This window comes from Anser cygnoides, chromosome 36 (genome assembly GCF_040182565.1).
Source record: "Anser cygnoides isolate HZ-2024a breed goose chromosome 36, Taihu_goose_T2T_genome, whole genome shotgun sequence".
NCBI lineage: Eukaryota > Metazoa > Chordata > Aves > Anseriformes > Anatidae > Anser > Anser cygnoides.
The window spans coordinates 1,972,923-1,992,132 of record NC_089908.1 but is presented as its reverse complement, the minus strand read 5'-3'; the positions used below and the strand labels follow the sequence as shown (position 1 = coordinate 1,992,132).

General features: G+C 44.7%; 1 protein-coding gene across 3 annotated transcripts in view; it reads left to right on the top strand.

Moving 5' to 3' along the window:
• LOC125181524 (protein FAM219A) overlaps positions 1–19,210 on the top strand; it is a 157,351-nt gene that overhangs the window by 122,152 nt on the left and 15,989 nt on the right. For all 3 annotated transcript variants that reach the window (XM_066986971.1, XM_066986970.1, XM_066986969.1), the window contains exon 3: positions 18,901–19,003. In XM_066986971.1, the coding sequence (XP_066843072.1) occupies positions 18,901–19,003 (103 nt within the window). The remainder of the gene's footprint in view (positions 1–18,900; positions 19,004–19,210) is intronic.

The window sequence follows — 19,210 nt, the reverse complement described above, 5'->3', positions numbered from 1 at the left end:
TCTGTGTTTCTGAAATTTGTACTCTCAAAGAGCAAAATGTCATTATTGGCTTCCAAACAATAAATCTGAAGCTGCTGCCCTGCCACAGAGAGAACCAGCCCAGAGCAGCAGCACCCACTCTGCCACAAAGCACCCGCACCAGCACAGAAAGAATAGAGGTACTTTGCTGGGTTCCTATTTATTCCAGTTCACTGGCTTTAAGCATCAAATTAATTTAATTTACAGAAGAAAAGCCTTTCTGCCCCCTGTTTTTGATTCCATCCTCTCCAGAGGGACGTGGAAGAGTGAGGGCTCTCTGTGCCTTTCCCAGCCGAGGTTGCTGCAGAGGTGATGCTGTCAGAGCTGCTCGGACAGCTTCATCAGCGTGCTCAGGAGAGGAGATGCTGCTTGCTCTCCCTTACATGTTACTGGCCCCTGTAGAGCTGGTAGGAGGAAACCTTGTTCCTGTCATTGGCCTGAGCCAATGTGACTTAAGGTGCCTGGGGAACAGACACAGAGGATGCAAAAATGCCAGTTTGAGTTGTTTTTCTGGCTCTCCTCAGTTTTTGTCCTTACGTGCTCCAAGTCAGGGCACGTCTCCCCGCGCAGCTGGCTTTGCTGGGTTATGTGTTGGTGATCGGAAAATGCACACACTGCTCAGGGAGAGAACCTCTTGAAGACAGATTGGCACATCCCAGTGCCCCCAAATTTTTGCTTAAGTGCTATCCCTGGAAAGGACAAGGCTGTCAATCCAAGGGCTTCCTCCACATCTCTGCTGGTGCTGACCAGAGAGAAGTTGAAGGCTTTTTATTCCCCGAAGCATGGTGTTGCCCTTCCGATCACCTCACAAGTGCAGCTGTTAGCAGCCACAAAGGCTCGTTGAAAGCAGAAAGTGTTTTCTGCCACCCTTTCCCTCTACTCACAGCTTTTCCCCATCCTCCCTGAGCACTGCGCATGCCAGAATCAGTGGGGCAGAGAGACTATCAGGAAATCTGAACATTACAGCTATTTCTGTTTGGGTCTTGGCAAAAGCCAGGCTCTTTCCAGCATTTTGTGTGTGAGAAAGAGATTCTAGGCTTGAGAGTTATTGAACAGGTTGTGGGTGTGGGTGGGTATGTACACCATGGCTGCTTCATCCTCCCTGCACTCGCTTGAACTTTTTGCCTTGGGGTAACTGGTTTGTTTCCCTGCTCCAGTTTGTGCATTCAGAGAGTTTCACACTGAAGTTGTCTCCAGGACAGCCAGTCCCATCTCCCATCACCCCTACTTTCTGTCCCCGGGGTAATTTGACATGCAGTGTGACTTTGAGCTGCTGAATCTTCCATAGAGGGAAATAATGAGACATAAAAGACAATTGCTATTTACCCTGCACACAGTTGGTTTGCAATGGAAATCTGTGTTCTTGATTCAAAACAGATTATGAACAGGCAGATTAGTTTCTTTAAAAAATGCATACCAAAAAGAAAAACAAAACAGCCTTGTGTTTTTGCAAAGGCTTTCTGAAATACCACCATGCCTTACGACAACTCCTCACATCTTCTGCTCTAGATTGCAGTCTGTAGCTTTGTTCCTTGCACATCCCGCTGCCGAATCCCCTTCCTTCCCCTTCACCCCTTCCTGTCCACCCGGCAGCACCGTCTGGCTGAAGGTCATTTTTATAAAGTCCTTTGAAAGGACTGGAATTAACAGTGACTGGTGGAGTTCAGTGTTTTTGTCAGGAAAAAAAAGCTGACCCTCCTCGCTCCACTTTTTCATCATTAGCTTCAACCAACTTTTGCTGTGTTTAAGAATCTGCGGGTAGAAGTTAAAGCCTGTTGTAAATCTTAATTATTGAAAGATAATTCAAACTGAAGTTGGAACCAAGAGGAGCTGTACATCACTGAAACACCTACCATTTTAGCTGCCTGTACTGTTTACACACATTCTGTTTTCTGTCTTAATTTCCTCAGGCATGGAACTACATCTTATATACACACTCTCTAGTCCCATAGTGCTACTGCACTAAAATCTCGCTTGCTGAGACCCTCAGGCTGTTTCTCTCCTTTCTTCTACTGTTACAACTCTTCTGTTCCTTTTATCCCAGCTCCAACTCGGGTCAGGCAGCCAAACCTGTAACTATACAGCAATCAACCTCATGCTTATATGCAGTAGGAGATTTTAGCTCACAAGAATGTATTTGCCAAGTGAAGCTGAATATACACACACCATGGCCCAGCACAAACCTGACCCACGCATGCAATGAGCACAGAAATTACAATAATTCCCATATTGCTTTTGCTTGCCTCCTCTCCTTTGTTTAGAAATGCTGTAGAAAATCCTTAGCTAACAGTCTTTTGATAAGCAAATCCGAGCTGGTATTTTTCCTCCCCTGGGTGAATACAGCTGCCCATCATGGAGGGAGGTAGAAGTGTCAGCCTGCCACCATTTCTGCCTCACTGGGTCACTGAAGAGAGCGGGTCAGTGGCAGGGGCTCTGCAGCTGCAGCCTGGGGAAAGATCTCATTTAGTGCTGCGGTGGTGAGAGCAGGCAGCTGGGGGGCAGAGGCAGAAACCTCCCTTGCCGCCTGCTAGGGGGAGGCGGATGCGCTTGCCAGTCAATGGGATCACATCAGGTCTTTCGGTGTGGCAAGACAGAAGTCTGACTCTTTGCAAGAGGATTGGGAACACGCGGAGCTCTGAAACACAAGGTCTGACACTCAGAGTCTAGTTTGTACCTGCCTCCCCTTCACCTGGACTCCTTTTTACAGCCCCCAGAAAGCAGTGTGAAACCTCACTCAGGCCAGCAGTGCTTTAGCACCTGACCTCTGTGGCTGTGAATGACAACTGCACTGGGGTGGCCAGCAGAGTGACATCGGGATGGCACTGCTATACCGCAGCTTTGGATGGGCTTGACACATCAGGGTTTTATATTAAGAACTGTCCTCATCTCTACCTGTACGTTGCTGTTATCTCCAGCGTGAGCCCCTTTGAACTCTGCCTGCAGAGAACTTCAGGACCATAACAAATGTGATGTGGGCACTAAGATTGACTCTGTTTCTCTGGCAGATTGTTGCTGTGCCTTTAGCATAAGTGATGCTTTAAATGAAGACAGCTATTACCAATAAGAATTAAATTGCATTTAATAGACTACTTTTTTATTTTTTTTTATCTAATCTACTGTGCAACAGACTCGGGACAAGCAAATGACTTTGTCTTAAACCTGTATTCATCTGAGTAGAAATGATGTTGGAGGGAGCATTTGCAGAAGTCTTTCCGGATGAAATAACTTCATTTTCTTTGTACCTTTAAAATATGTAAAGGGAGAGAGTAACTCAGATTTATGGATTATATTTTTTAGAGTTCACTTTATAAGCTGAAACTTTTTAGCTGGGCTTGTCAGGTTGCGAGCACTTCCCCACATATCTAACTTTGTTCTTTTGGCTGGTAGGAAAACTATTCTTTGAGAAATAGTTGAAAATACCAAAAAAAAATCTTTCTGAAGGTAAATGTGCAAGAAGAAAAAAATACATTTAAATAAGACTGATGCTGTTCATACATTCCAGTTTTGACAGTGATGGATGAAATCTTTATATTCGGTATTTTGCAGCCATTAGGAATAAAAGTCTCAATTTTTAATAAGTGAAAAAGCACTAGCTGAATCACAACAAAATGCCCTTGTGAGCTGGGAGCTGCGACAACAGATGCATTTGAAATCAGCCCAGATAGATGTTCAAAGCTTAAGAGAGATCAGTTGCTGCCTGCTGCTACGTAGTCACAACCTGTCTAAATAAGATGGCTGCAGAGACAGAGCAGGGAGAGGACGGGGAGCCAGGAGTCCCCATTTTCTGCTTCCCTGCTGCCACAGATGCTTTGCATGGCTTGAAGGTAAAGCAGTTAAATAGTTTCTCCCATCAGTAAAATATAGCTTACTGCTTCACAAAGGTGATTCATGATTATACCGTGCCATGAAGAGGTAAAATGGGCTGTGTTCAAAACAGTAAATTATTTCCCTAATGTTTACAGCTATAAGGTTTCCTTTGCTAGATAGCTAGTTGCACTGGATACCCAGCTCTCCTTCATGTCAGAGCCCAATAATGGATATAAACAGAGAAGTCATTCTTTCCTATAATCACGCGAAGGTCAGATAAATGAGCTTTGGGGCTGGGACAACGCGTCTAGTGTACAGGGGCATTCTGTTGGAACATAAAGCCAATTTTGGAGACGATTGTGGTGTGAGTGGATTCAGTTGGGACTGGAGCAGCCATTTACCTGTCCTCCTCTGTGCTAAGGAAAAGCATGGCACTTAGTTTAGTGTGTGTTTTCTGAAGGGAAATGCAAATAGTAACATCAGCCTGGCCACACAGAAACCTCTCTAACTTGTGGAGCCAGCGCTTCAGAAGAGCATTCCCCAGGAATCAATGTGAGAAAAATCTCAATAATTTTCTTCAGAAAGGACCTTCTGTGAAGCTATTTTATTTGCCATTGCAATGGCAGGCGTCCTGCAAGCAGGAGCACACAGTAAAAGTTTATCATAACCTTATATTCCCTATTACCCGACACCTGATTTCTCCCCTGTTTCCTCATTGGCTGAGTACTACAGGTTCACAACCTAGTCGACATGCTTCTATACCATATATGTACAATTTGATTTGACCAACCGTTAATTTCTCCTTTTCCTTTTTTTTCCTTCTTCTCTCGTGACTAGAGGGCCTGCGATTTTTGTTTTTACTGATTTCATACTGTTCATCCTGTTTTTCTTAGCTATCCTCCTTATTTTGGGACAGTGGGACCTTCCCCTTATCTGCTTAACATATTCCCACTGCTATGCCACGCAATCACTTCTGAATATGCAAGTTTAGTGGAATTTTCCACTGCAAAAACACCTTCTATTGCAAAAACACAACTTTGTTTCTCACATTAGCCCTGCATTGCTGCGCAGGCAGTGCACTGACTGCTTGTTGTAGGAGCTCCTGTGTTAGAAGTTAAGAGCTGCATCCTTGGAAAAGAGACACAAACATTGTGTCTGTACTGTACTGCATACCACTCCTGTCTCTGGTCAGGCCTTCAGGGGAGCTTAAAACCACTGCCCAGCAGGGTTTGTGCCAGCTCTCAGTCGTACCAAAGGGACAGAGCAGCAGCCAGAGCAGCAAAACAGAAGAAAATGCAGCTACATGGGTGCTTAAAACCTGGTCCAGGAGGGACCTTGGAGGACAGATTTGTATGCCCACTCTTGTTGAGAGTTCTCACAATTAGACATAGCTTGCTAATCTCCACAAGTTTGTCTGGGTCAGCAAAAATGAGGTGCTTTGGGTAAAAATATTGTCCCAAGTTGGGAGCTGGATGACTTAGCTATCTGACCCCTACTTATGTGAAGAGTCTTTTCTTTGTGTCGTATTTTCTCCCCTTTTCCCTTTGAGAGGGGGAGTGAGAGAGTGGCTGTGGTGGAACTCGGCTGCCCACCTGAGTAAAACCACCACTCACACACATGCGCTCCAAATCTCCCCAGGGAGCACAGCCCTTGTTGGCACTGGCATAGCCACAGCACACAGCATTCATTTACCTCCCTTTCCATACAGCACTCCTCAGCGTGCAGGCAAAGCCCCTACTGAAGTGTGCCCTGAAATCTCTCCAAGGAGAGACACGCTCCCAGCTGCCAAACGCTCTCTGTCAGAGGTGAAAGTTCGGTATGGTTTCAGTGTTAAGTAGATGCATGCCGATGTCCCGGGGCTGAATGATGCTCTGAGCTGGGTTCAGGACTTGGTCTCCAAGTGAAAGTTGAAGTCAGCATTTTGTTCGTTCTCCCTCCATTTGTTCATGACTCTTGATCATTCAGCGGGGTGTGAACAGACAGATTAATTTTATTTACTGTGTAATTTAAATTCTTGGCTTGCTTGAGAAGGAGGAATTCATCAGGGAATTGCTGTAGTCCTCAGCCTCTGAAATGGTCTTGACTGACAGTGGGGGACAGAGAAACAAATACATCCCAAAATCTCATTTCGTAGATCTTGAAGATGGAAAAATACAACTCTGTCACACTGGATTAATTTCTCTTTGTCTTCCGACTGCATCAAATCCCATGGAACCACACTGCACAGTCCCCATGGCAGGAAGCTCCGTCTCCTCCCACCTAGGCAGGTTCACAAGCAGCTGAGGTAGTGAGGTTCAGCTAGCAGCTCTCGGCCAAAAGACAGGAGCAGGCAGTGCCTGCCTGCTTCCAACCCATAGTGCTAAGGAAGCAAATCAGCCTCATCTGCCACCAAACAGCATTTGTGCTGATCAGGCTGCCTCAGATGAGAAGGATACCCACAGTCAAGCACTGTGGCAGTGAGAGACAACAGCATCCTAAACCACTCTCAACCCAAACTGTTTGAACATAGCCAGAGTCAGCATCTTGAGATAAATGGGAAGCGTGGATTTGGGGATTCAGACCCTCCAAACAGATCTTCAGCATAGCATGAGCTGATGCTCACCAAATTCCTGGGTTGTCTGCTTTGCCTGATACTGCAAAAGGAGCAGTTCTGCAGGAGACCAAAATGTACGCTATTTTTTAACGTTTCTGGTTAGGATAGAGTGTAGACAAAACCAATGCCACACATAGCAATGTGTACCAAAAAGCTGCTCAGAATTCCATTTAAAAACAAAAAATGGGAAATTGTAATTAAAACTGGTTATGATTTTGTTAAATACTGAATCCAGAGGTATGATTGTAATGATTTATTCAGCTCTGATGTTTTACGTAGACACATTCATGTAAGTTCATTCTGCTTCACATGCTCCATTACTATCTTCCCTTGTCACAAAGGAACCAGACACATCCAGCCGGTTGAACAGGTAACAATTCTACATTGCACCTCCTGCTATTCAGAGGTGTATATGGGTATTGAAAGGATCCTGGACCCCTCCCCACGTACACACACAGGCACAGACATGTGTGTGTCACTCCACACTTTCCTCTTCCAACACAATGTCCAGGATTGGCTTAGGAGGAAGTGCTGCAGCCACAATCCCCAGCGCATCAGGCTGAACGCATAGCTGCCTGTGCTCTCTGAGCTCGCCACTGAAACAAAAGTTTGCTCCACTCAAGTGTGGAGCCAGGTAGATTACCCAACACAACAGCCCTACTAATGATCAGACATGACCTTCAGACTCCTAATTGAGCATACTTTTTAATGTTAAAGGCACATACCAGCTGCTTCATACCCTCCCAGCCTCCTATGTTCTGTCGTGCACAGGAAGCATCTCTCTGGAAAATTAGTGAAAAGCCAGCAGGAACTCAGATTTGGTTGAAGCTGTCTCACCCCCATCTCTACTAGCCTTGCTGGAATTGCTTGCCTGTTGGCTCTGCAAGCCATCACATCTGTACTTACAGTATGCTCACTCACCCATAACCAACCGCTTCATGGGAAGAGGATGACAAACCACATGGGAGTGAATATTTCACTAGGTACAATGATAAAAAGTATAACAGCCAAGTGAAATGAAAGCTGAACAGCTCATTTCAAATACTTGCAAATGCCACATTCAGAGCACTGTTGGAGCTCTGCTATTATACTGCCCTTTTACTGCCAGCAGTTAGAAATTTCTCTGAAATAGCTGGAGAACAGCCTTGTTTTATTCTGGTTTCCCAATCTCCAAGTCTCTGTCATTCACCTTGTATCTCTGCCATATTAGCTTTTTACTGATCATCAAACAGCAAACTCAGCAGGCACAAAATAACTGGTGTCTGGGAATCACAGTCTTCCGCTCCTTCATTTATTCCTGTGTGTCCCATTTTCTCTGTATTTGGCACCAGTGCCTGTTAACAACCATTCCTCATTTTCCTGGTGCCTGAAAGTTGCCCATGTTATAAATGACTGAGTCCCAAATAGGACTGCAATCAAAGTTTACAATTTATTAAATGAATAGAGGCAAGCAAACAGCGCTGGGTGCGCCGGGAGTCTCTGCTCCACCAGGACGCACACCTGTTACGTAAGGCAGCTGGTTTTTATACTCCTAGGCTAATACATATTCATTACTACTTCTAGAAGAGGCAGGGTTATTATAATTGGTTTCCCAAATCCGAAGTCCTCCCAGGGGCGCCTGCTTATCAGTCTCTGTTAGTCTCTCGGGGGCCGCTCGGACGGGGAGGCTCATATTCTTCCTCCTTATCTAGTGGTCTCTTGGCCGGCTGTCAGAAGTTACTGCACGTCTGTGCAAAGTCAGCAGTTTTTCTCTGAAGAAATCCCTTTGTTCTCTTCTCGCCTAAACCCAGGCCTCAATGTTAACCCTTCACACCCCTTAGTGGCACGAATTGCTGGACTATTCCTTACAATTCCTCCCTTTTTTTTTTTAATATCATCAATTCGTGTCTCTTCTTCAACCTTTGTTAGTAGCAGTTGGATTTCATCAGTCAGTTCTCGGGGTGTCCATTTCTTAAGCATCATTATCGACACATCACCTTTTCTCTCCCAAAGTCATCACAAATTGGGTGCTATTTATTATCCGCCGTATCAACAACGTAAAGCAAGGTATCATAAAAGGTATAAACAATAATGTCATTACACCACATAAAAATAAAAATAGCATCCTTTTAACCCTTGGTCTACCGGGCAACCATGAAAAGAAATCCCAATCCATACCCTTCCAAGTTTGTACTGGGACGTGGGCTAGCTTTTTAATTTCTTTTATCTGCTTAACCACTTTTCCTTTATCATCAATTTGTAAACAACAATTAGAATCGTTCAGTTTTCCACACACTCCCCCTTCTTCTGCTAGTAAATAGTCTAAGACCGTTCTATGTTGAAAGATAGCATTCCTCATCTGAGTGGATTGATCAGCCAGAAGATCCAAGGCCGTCGCTGTTTGATTGGTTACAACTTCGAGGATAGCTTGCGACCTAATTATTGGGTTCAAATTATAAATAGGTTCCCGGGCTCCTGATACCAACTCATTCGGGTTCCAGGTAGCTGGCCCATAATGCTGTATGATTCTTTCAGGAGGCCATTCATCCTTTCCCCATTTTTGGGCGCTATCTCCAGCTAAGGAAGTATCAATAGATCGTTTCACTCTGTTCAGGTCATCATATAATCTTATTCCTAAATGATTTCCTTGTGTTTGTGACAATAAAAAGAACAAGGGTCTTATGTACCCCACATAGCATATTCCCGACCAGTTTCCGGGTAGCCTCTTGTAAGCATGTTTGCCACACACCCAATAATGTCCCTTTAGGGCCCATGTCCCGTTTGGAAAATGACCATCCCATCCCTCTTTACCCTTTGGGGCGTGATAATACAGAGTGTCCTTGTTACCGAGTGGTCCTGTTACAATGTCTGCCCCGTTTGTACTCGTATATGCACGCCTCCAAGCTCCCACGTTGGGTTTCCACTTACAGTCACAATTCAGTTCTCTTTGGCGACCTGTCATATTATAAGCCTTTTTCGCCGTCCAATCTTGAGAGTGTGGGAAGCGCCTTCAATCATGGGGTTGGGCCCGCTTTCAGAGCTTGTGTTACCATTCAGCCCTTCGGGGTGATGCAGCTCCTGGAAAAACTAATCACAATTTTATTATGGGTTTAAAAGGTTCTCATGTTATTTTTCTCAGGACAAACTGATCTTGGTGTGGGAGAAGTCCGGTCGAGGCACTCTCACTCGGCGGTCAATACCCAAAGGGGTTGCCTCCCTCGGTAGACCATACACACCGCAGTGGAGGGTCCTACCCCGGTCTTGCCTTCTCCCTTTCCTCCCTTCAGCCTTGTCCTCTTTATCCAGTGCCCTTAATTCATGCAGAACGTCATTGCTGGGATATCAGTTCCTCTTTAGTCTCAGTTTCAGTTCCCCAGGAGTGGACTCAACCCTCCAGGCTTCGGTAGTTATTGGTCCTTTTATTCTGGATGCGTGGGTCCAACCCCTTTCTGCTGTTCTCACAGCTGTTTCAGTAGTAAGTAAAACAAGGTACAGTCCCTCCCATCGGGGGTTCAATGATTCCTCTCTCCAGGTTTTTATTAAGACCTTGTCTCCTGGTTGTATCTTATGAATAGCAAATCCTAAAGGTGGTGTCTGAGTCATCATCCCAATTTCTCTTAGCTCCTGTAATCTCCTTCCAATGGTAATTATGTATTTCTGGATACTATGATCCTCAACTACATTGTTCCCTAGGGGCATCCCTTGAGAATAAGGCATACCATATAACATTTCATATGGTGATAATCCAGTCTCACTGTGTGGTTTAGTTCTTATGTTTAAAAGTGCCAATGGTAAGCATTTCGTCCAGGGCAGCTGTGTCTCCATCATTAACTTAGCCAATTGTTGTTTTATTGTTTGATTCATCCTTTCTACTTTCCCTGAGCTTTGTGGGTGCCACGGAGTGTGGTATTCCCACTGAATACCTTTCAAGGGGTACATCCTTCGAATATTCACGGCTGGCGTATGTTCGATTATTTCCACACAATTGTGTTCCAATGGTCCTTCTTCTGGAACAGTTCCTAGAAATACTGCTGGATATAACAGGTTAGTCGTTTTCAAGGTTATGTCATCTTGTTCAGTTAGTATTGCCTGATATTTCATCATCCGGCTGGGTGATAAACAGTGCCCCCCCCCCCCTTTTGTTCTAAAATGGTTGTTACCATATGTGGTCCAAAAACTTCAATATGTTTTCCCATTTGAAGGCAAATAATTTTCTACTACCTTTATCAAGAGGTATGCAAAAGAAGGCATCCTTTAAATCTATCACGGTAAACCATTTATATTTCCCTTTCACAGATGTTAACAATGTGTAAGGATTAGCTACTACTGGGTGAATATCCTTTGTTATTTCATTTATTGCTCTAAGATCTTGTACAAATCTATACTCGCCATTCGGCTTCTTTACTGGAAAAATTGGAGTATTGTATTCCGATTTACATTCTTCCAGAATCTGATATTTGAGAAATTTGTCAATAATTTTCACCATTCCCGTGCCTAGCTTCTATCTTAAGCGGATATTGTTTGATTCAAACAGGTTTGGCTCCTTCCTTTAATTCCACCTTTACCGGTTGTGCCAGTTTCGACTTCCCTGGTACATCTGTTTCCCATACTGCTGGTATAACTGCATTTTCTACTTCTCTTGGAATATTAACAAAGGGTTTATCTTTGTCCTACTTTGAGTAGAATTTGTCCTACTTTGGACTCAGGTACCTTCATTATTAATTCTCCATCCTCAAAGGTTATTGTTGCATCTAATTTGGCTAATAGATCCCGTCCCAAGAGTGGCATCGGGCATTCTGGTACATACTAAAATTCATGGGTTAGTTCCTTACCCCCAAAACGCAAATCAAGGGGTCGTAAGAATGGCCGTTCCTCCTCCTTCCCTGTGGCTCCAATTATTGTAGTTGTCTTAGTTCCTAATCGTCCTTTTAAACTATTTAACACTGAATATGTTGCTCCTATTACATTTACTGACTAACACAGAGAAAGAAGCTCCCATAACCAACAAAAAATTCAAGCCTCTGTCTTCGTTTCCTAGCTTTATTTCAACTAGTGGACCTGCTAGGGTAGATGCCCCAGGTCCCCGTCATTCCTGACTGTTGTAAGTTTGTCCTGCAGCCTAAGACAATTTCTTTCTGATATCAGGGGCCGATTGCCCTGGAAAGAGGCTAGCCAGTTGCCTCTGTTTGTTTGTTTGTTTGTTTGTTTGTTTTTAAGCCAGGTCCATTTTTTTTTCTCATTGCATTTCAAAGTTGGTCCAAAAATTCAAAAATTCCATAGGGGTTTCTTTTGGACCTTGTTGGAACAGATTCTCATTTCCCATTTTAACCAGATTTTGGTATTTACATAATTTCTGGGGTGATTAGGGTCTCAGTGAGGGGGTCGGTCAGGGGAATGCAATCGTTGACAGTTCCCTGAGCGGTCCCATTGGCAATCTGAGCTCACACAGGAACTCAGGTTGTTTCAAGAGTTAGCTGCTTTTCTGTTTCCACGACAACTCTCTCGGACCCATCACGGTCCCCCTGCCCCAGAGGGCTCACACCGCGATTTAGAGATCTCAGCCTCGGGTTGAGGCTGAACTATTAGCATTCCTACATCCTCTTTCCCTGCTCATTCAACTTCAAACAGCTCTGTTAAATACTACATACCACACAACCTTTAACACCTTCAACAACCCTTTTAACGCTTCCTTTATCTTTCTCCAGCCTGTACTTTTCTAATGCCAACACCAAAGGCTCAGTCAGGGGCCAACTTAATTCCAAACCTTTTCCCTCCAACATGCTGAAACAACATATCACTATACAACATTTCATCCTATTTTCCTTCTCTCCTCAAAAACATTAATTGCAAGACACTGTTATAGTCGATTGATCCATAAAGTGGCCATTTAGCTTATATAGTGGCCACCATTGATTGCAATACTTAGTGAAAGTCCTCTTGCTTTCTGTGCCCCCATTTCTAACAATATCCTTCCAATGTGCCAATATGCACCCAAGGAGGCTTTTTTTTTTTTTTTTTAGGACGTCTTTGTTTTGGATTTTCCCCTTTTCCTTGATTTCCCATTCCCTTTTATTTATTTATATTACTTACTGTCCCTTGTTTCAATTTCCACGCAAACCTTTTTATTGCAGGTTTTTACTATCTTTTCCTAATCTTCTTCCCAAATGTCCCAATTCTCTGGGATTAAACTCTTCTTTCCACATACAAACTTTACTATTTCAGATTATTAATGAGCCCCATTCCAATCATAAATCCGCAGGACTTCGGAAAAACACCTGAAGCACTCAGCCTTCTGTCTTCTAGACAAACAATACCACCTTTTTCACAAAATTTACATTTCAACAAGACCGAATTTCAAGCCGAATGCTAATTTTTCTCATGCACTTTGTTAGTAAGCCTACACAAAACAAGGAATCACTCCTGTGTATCCGTCAAGATGGGGGTTTAAAAGGTATTGAGGCCTAAATAAATTCGCTCTCCCCCTTCTTACCAAATTCCCAGGGCTCAGGCCCGAACCACCAAAGAAGTGACTCTCTGTTCTAACACTTTGATAATCACTCACCCCCCCCCCCACCCCGATACTTGGGAAACTGACCAAACACCACCGCGAATATACCCAAACTTCTAAACTGTTACTTAGATAATGCTCCCACCTTCCTCCTTGACACAGTCAAAACATTTAAGAACAAAACAGGATTACAAGATGCACCACCGGGGGTGGATTGTTAGGATATAGAGGTGGTGGGTTATCCAATGACTCCCATTCATCATCTTTTTCTTTTTCCTTTTTTTTTATTTTTTATTTTTTTGTTCTCTTCTTTGTCAAACTTCTCGTCTGCTTTTAGTGTAAATATTGAGGCTGGAAAAGGACGTGAAGTCCTGATCCATAATCCTGCATAATCACTTTCCTCCTGGCTAAAAAGGTTCCTTTGAATTAACATGTATATTTAAGGCCTGGCAAACCCAGTCTTCGAAGGATCCGAAAACGGGCCAAAAGGCATGTGGTCTTAAAGGCTCCTTTGGCCATTCTGTCATACAATACTGGACCATTTTTAATTTACTTTTTTCCTTTTCTGGGGCCCCTATCGTTCCAATTTCTAATCATTATCCCTAATGTACTTTCTGGTGGTATGTCTGGTAATTTGCTCCCTTTTCTCTGGTCCCGGGTTTTCAATTTTGTCTGACCCATCTAGGAATTTTACTGTGGCAATTCCTACAGCCCTTGGTTGCCTTAGTGAGAGTGTCTTGCAGGGGGTTTAGGACCTATCACCCACCCACGAATCCTATAGGAATCGCTTCGGTCCTTCACCGGCCAAGTCCCTCGCGGGAGATTGGAACCGCGGTTAGAAGACCTCCACAATCGCTTCGGAACTACGTTCCGTCTCAGTCACACTCTCACACACACACAGGCAACCGAAACCCACCCAACCGAACGGTATACGCCTTAAATACTTACGACTCCGTCGTCTTCGTTCGGATCTTCGCGCGCAGAATTACGGGCAAAATATAGTGCTGCAGCTGGCAAAGGGAGCTCATAAAAAAATCTAAATCTTTGCTTGCCCTTATTCAGGTTCAAGATGGTGTTAGCCCCGACCTGACTCGAACAGGAGCCACCAAATGGTGGGGGCGCCCCTCCTAGATCAAGTCAGAATTCAGGAACCAAGACCATCCCGGACGAGCCCCCAATTGTTATAAATGACTGAGTCCCAAATAGGATTACAATCAAAGTTTACAATTTATTAAATGAATAGAGGCAAGCAAACAGCGCTGGGTACGCCGGGAGTCTCTGTTCCACCAGGACGCACACCTGTTACATAAGACGGCTAATTTTTATACTCCTAGGCTAATACATATTCATTACTACTTCTAGAAGAGGCAGGGTTATTATAATTGGTTTCCCGAATCCGAAGTCCTCCCAGGGGCGCCTGCTTATCAGTCTCTGTTAGTCTCTCGGGGGCCGCTCGGACGGGGAGGCTCATATTCTTCCTCCTTATCTAGTGGTCTCTTGGCCGGGTGTCAGAAGTTACTGCACGTCCGTGCAAAGTCAGCAGTTTTTCTCTGAAGAAATCCCTTTGTTCTCTTCTCGCCTAAACCCAGGCCTCAATGTTAACCCTTCACACCCCTTAGTGGCACGAATTGCTGGACTATTCCTTACACCCAGAATTAGGTGGTTTTGTAGGGTCGGCATCGATTTTCCATCAGGCTGTGTTGCCTTCCTGGAAGTTTGTTTGCACATACTGGAATACCGTGGGCAGCACAGGCAGTCCCAGACATGGAGAGACTTTGCATAGCCAGTGCCAGAAGTTGCCAAGGGCAGAAGACAAACTAAGCCTATCCTCTGTGGTTGGACCATGCCCCTCATGTCTCAAGCTTTGGCCTTGAGGCTTTTAGGGAGACAAACAGGAACATAGGTGCCATTTAAGTCCAATGGGGAATATTTGACTACCATACCAGAGAGCCTGGGATACTGAGAAGGAAAGAGCACTTTTGTTTTTCATGCAGTCCTAACCTTGAGAATTGCCCAAGGACTTGGTTCCCAGTTTTCACACAAGGGTTAGCACAGTTGGGTCACTGGAGGGTGGTGGTGTTGGGATTCATGCTCATTTGGGTCTAACATCAGCCAGTATGGGGCAGCCTGTAAAGAAAAATGCTGTTTACTTTTCAAGACTAGGTTGTTGTTCCTTCTTTCACCTTCTCTTTACCATGCTGCTGTGGCGTAATGACCACACGGACACCAGGGTTCTTTCAGGATCAGTAACTGCTACTAGTTTATTGATGACATAACTTCAAATCTCTCTTATTGAGGGCATAATTTCATCTCTCTCTTATTGAGGGCATAACTTCATCACCCTATATTGAGGACAGGCTCCCTTCTTATACCATTCGCCCCACAGCAGTACTTTTCCACTAACTATTCATTGGTCAACAACTTTGCCCGGCAACAGCAAACTCCCAGCAACTTCCATGCCTTAATGGCTGGAGAACAGGCAACCCGAGACAGCAAGGCGTCTCCTGAATCACCCTTCTTTGTTCCCTCTAAACTCTTTACATTCCTGATGGTCTCATCCATAAGAGTCCATCTGATGTTATCACCAACCATGGGGCTTGTCGACCCCCATGGCCACACTCCCACATGCTGCTATATGCATTTGATTGCAGCTTCTACGAGGACTTATTTGTGAATTTATAGTTTTTTTGTAAACATGTTGGACCCTGACAGTAACATCATCTGAACTGCCTAAGTCAATCACATTTCTAAAAGGAGCTTAGATACTTACCATGTGGAGCTCTGGCCTTAAAACAAACATCTGGGAGCTAAAACTAAATGAGCTGGAAAAGAGCTCGCTGCCTATAAATGGAGTTCACCAACTTCACCTGCTAGGCCAGGAGGAAACACCAAGCAGAAAATGGGCACTGAAAGCCCACCATTCTCATGGACCTGATGGTTGGTGTGCAAGGCTGCTCAGAATTACTTCAGGAGACTGGCACCCAAACAGCTCCTTTGGTTGATGGTGGAAGTAGCAGCAGTTCATAATACTTGTAAGACTTGGTTAGCTCATTTCCTTGCCTCCAAGCCTGAAGTGACTCATACACATCTCTACCATCTTCCAGGAGCTTGTCCTGTCACCCCAGAGCTGGATAGAGCTCCTGTTCTCCCTCCTATTTTTTGCTTTTTGGCCACCACGGACTCAGTATTCATAGCATCCAAAAGGGAGCTGACCTGTTGATTCATGATTAAGAAATTTGTCTGGGGACACAAGCATGGATGTGACAATGACACTGTATTCCTGCAGTGCTATTGCTTTGGGAATATTCGCTCCAAGCCACTAAGTAAGTGAAAGAAGGGGTTAAATAGGAGAAGTCTTATCATTCAACCTCACACATTGAATTATCACTCAGTAAGAGCAGAGAAATAGTCATGGGGAGACCTACTGAAGGAAGAAGACGTAGCTAAAGCTCATATTCATCAACTGAATGAGTAATCTGAATTGGAAAACAGCATTAGTGCTTGTAGTGAGTAATCAATAGGAATCAGAGAGCAGCAGTACATTTAAAAGGCTCAGGCAAGCCTGAAGTGTCTTGACAGAAAATGAAATCTGTAACCTTGTTTCTGAGTCAGGTGCTTTTTGTGAATTATACAGCATCTTGAAGTATTGGCAACTTGTATAACTTGTATATTGTAACAGCACTGCATATTTGTGGTCAGCCACTAGAGCTCCTGGTGTAGATGTGTGGAGGCTGTTTTGTATTTAGGGTTGTAAACCTTTGCCTCCATAAAATCCCACTTTATCCCTCTATGTTTGAATAGCACCATTCACATGGCCTGCAAAATACCAGCTTTTTTTTTTTTTTTCTGGAGACAAAGATAACCACTGCATTTGCAAGTTCCAGTCATGAGAAATTACTGTGATTTAAGGTTTTGACTTCGATACTGTATCAGTCTCTTTGTTGCTCATGCCAAAGAGAGTTATAGGTCTGGTCCTTCCCCTGCCAACTTCAATGAGCTTTTATTTACCTCTGCTGTCAGCAGGAGCAGCGCTGGGCATGGTTTGTATGAGTATATACTCTTCTCTGCAGGTTCCTCAGCCACAGTATCTAGGTATCTCTGCCGCTTGTTCATCCGTCAGAAAAGGCGGCCATGGACACATTTCCTTGCTCTTACCCCTGTGTTAAGGACAGAGTTGGCCTATCTCACCCTTGCACACCTGGGTAGGCACGCAGCTTTCCCACAACAAGCAACAGGTGCTTTTCTCTCCAAGGGGAATAAAATCTGCAAGAGAAAAATATATCAGCACATTTCACACACCCCAGGGGAAGCAGAAACAAAATGAATTCATTATTCAGGTTCCCCAGCCAGCAGTCTGGTAAACCCCTATTATTCAGGCATGACACAAAAGTAGTTTCCAGCATTTTCTCACACTCTGGAGAATGTTTTTAACTAGGCCTTTTCCTGCCTTGCTGGTCTCTCACTTTGCTTTTCCCTACCAGACTTGCCTGACATTACAGGATGAGTTTGGGGCAGTTAGCTCAGCTTTTGTGGCCAATTGCTAACTGATTGCTTTGAATCAGAAAACTAAATATCAGTTTATATGATAGCCCATCATAGATGGGCTCCTATCCCTCCTATCCTGGAGGCAGGGATGATTTAATACAGCACAAATGCTGCATTCCTGCAGAAGGCTTAGCTTTTGGACCTGAACTCTGGTTATGATCCTGTGGTGAGAAGTTATTAAGAAGAGAAATAGCCTCTCCTAAACGAGAAGCTAATTTTAATCCCCTCTTGCAATGAATACACAAAGAAAGCCCCACGTACTGTCAGAGGTTTAAGGTACATTTCAGCAGCAAATAGAACATGCTTTGAAAACTAAGCAAACAATAGCCTGTTTAAAAATACAGCTGCACAATGTGCAGCTTTTTTACTTTACTTAAATAAAGAAATAAAGCTCGCAAGATTCAATGTGGGATAAAAGAGGAAGACACGCTGGGGACATCACAGGCTGTCAGGAGGAGAAGGGGTATAATAATGATAATAGTATTACTAATAATAATGTGTATGAAACAAGTGATGCACAATGCAATTGCTCACCACCTGCTGACCGATGCCCAGCCTATCCCCGAGCAGCCGGCCCCCCACCCCGGCCAGCCACCCCTATATATTGTTTAGCATGACGTCAGATGGTATGGAATACCCCTTTGGCCAGTTTGGGTCAGCTGTCCTGGGTCTGTCCCCTCCCAGCTCCTGCTGCACCCCCAGCCTGCTCGCTGGCAGGACAGAGCGAGAAGCTGAAAAGTCCTTGGCCTGGTGTAAACACTGCTCTGCAACAATTAAAACATCAGCATGTTATCAGCGCTCTTCTCATCCTAATCCAAAACATAGCACCCTACCAGCTACTATGAGGGAAAATTAACTCTGTCCTAACTGAAACCAGGACAGGGAGGCAGCAACGTTTTCTGCTGTAGGGTGTGTTAGTCCATTGAGTTGCCAGCCAGGGAAGTGGTAATAACTCAGGCATGGTGTCAAGCTAGGCTGGACTAACACTAAATGACGGTGCTGCATTGACGGAGGCTCTTTTCTGTCCCAGCTGGGCCCCTCAGTGTCAGCCTGAATAGGAGAAAATGTAAAAGGATAAATTCCCTTGCCCAGCATACAGTGCAGTCTCAGAGCCCATAGCTGCACAGAGGAAGGGGTTCTGCCCTTCTTCAGCCTTAGCGGGACAGTCCCGGCCTGCATCCAGAAGCTCTATGGCTGTCGTGGTGTGGCCTGGTCAGCAGGCTGCTGCGAGGCAGGGCATATGAGCTTTAGCCCCTAGGGACCTCGGAGGCAACGGGACACAGCTCCTCCGGCCTTTGCTGTGTCTGCTTGGGAGATGGAGTGCTCATGTCCTGTGCTATTAATTCTGCAATCCCTTTTGCTGCAATCAAATCTGGGTTTCTGTAGCTGTATGGTGACCTGCCAGGCTGGTGCCCTAATTTTGCTTTTCCCCTTTGTATCCCATATGCAGAGAAACAGAGGGAGCTGGCTCGGAAGGGCTCTCTGAAGAACGGCAACATGGGCAGCCCAGTTAATCAGCAGCCCAAGAAGAACAATGTGATGGCACGGACAAGGTAAAGGACTGGAAAACTCAGCTGTGCTCTAAGCTGCAATCCCTAATGGCCTTAAGATGACAAGAACAACATTCATTGCTATTCCCCTACAAATACACAGCAAGAGCAGTGATGGCCCTTCCCAAACACCGTGCTGTGTTGCATCCTGTCCCATGGGGGAACGTGGGGACAGCTGGGCCCAGGATGAGTGACAATACAGCCTGCAGG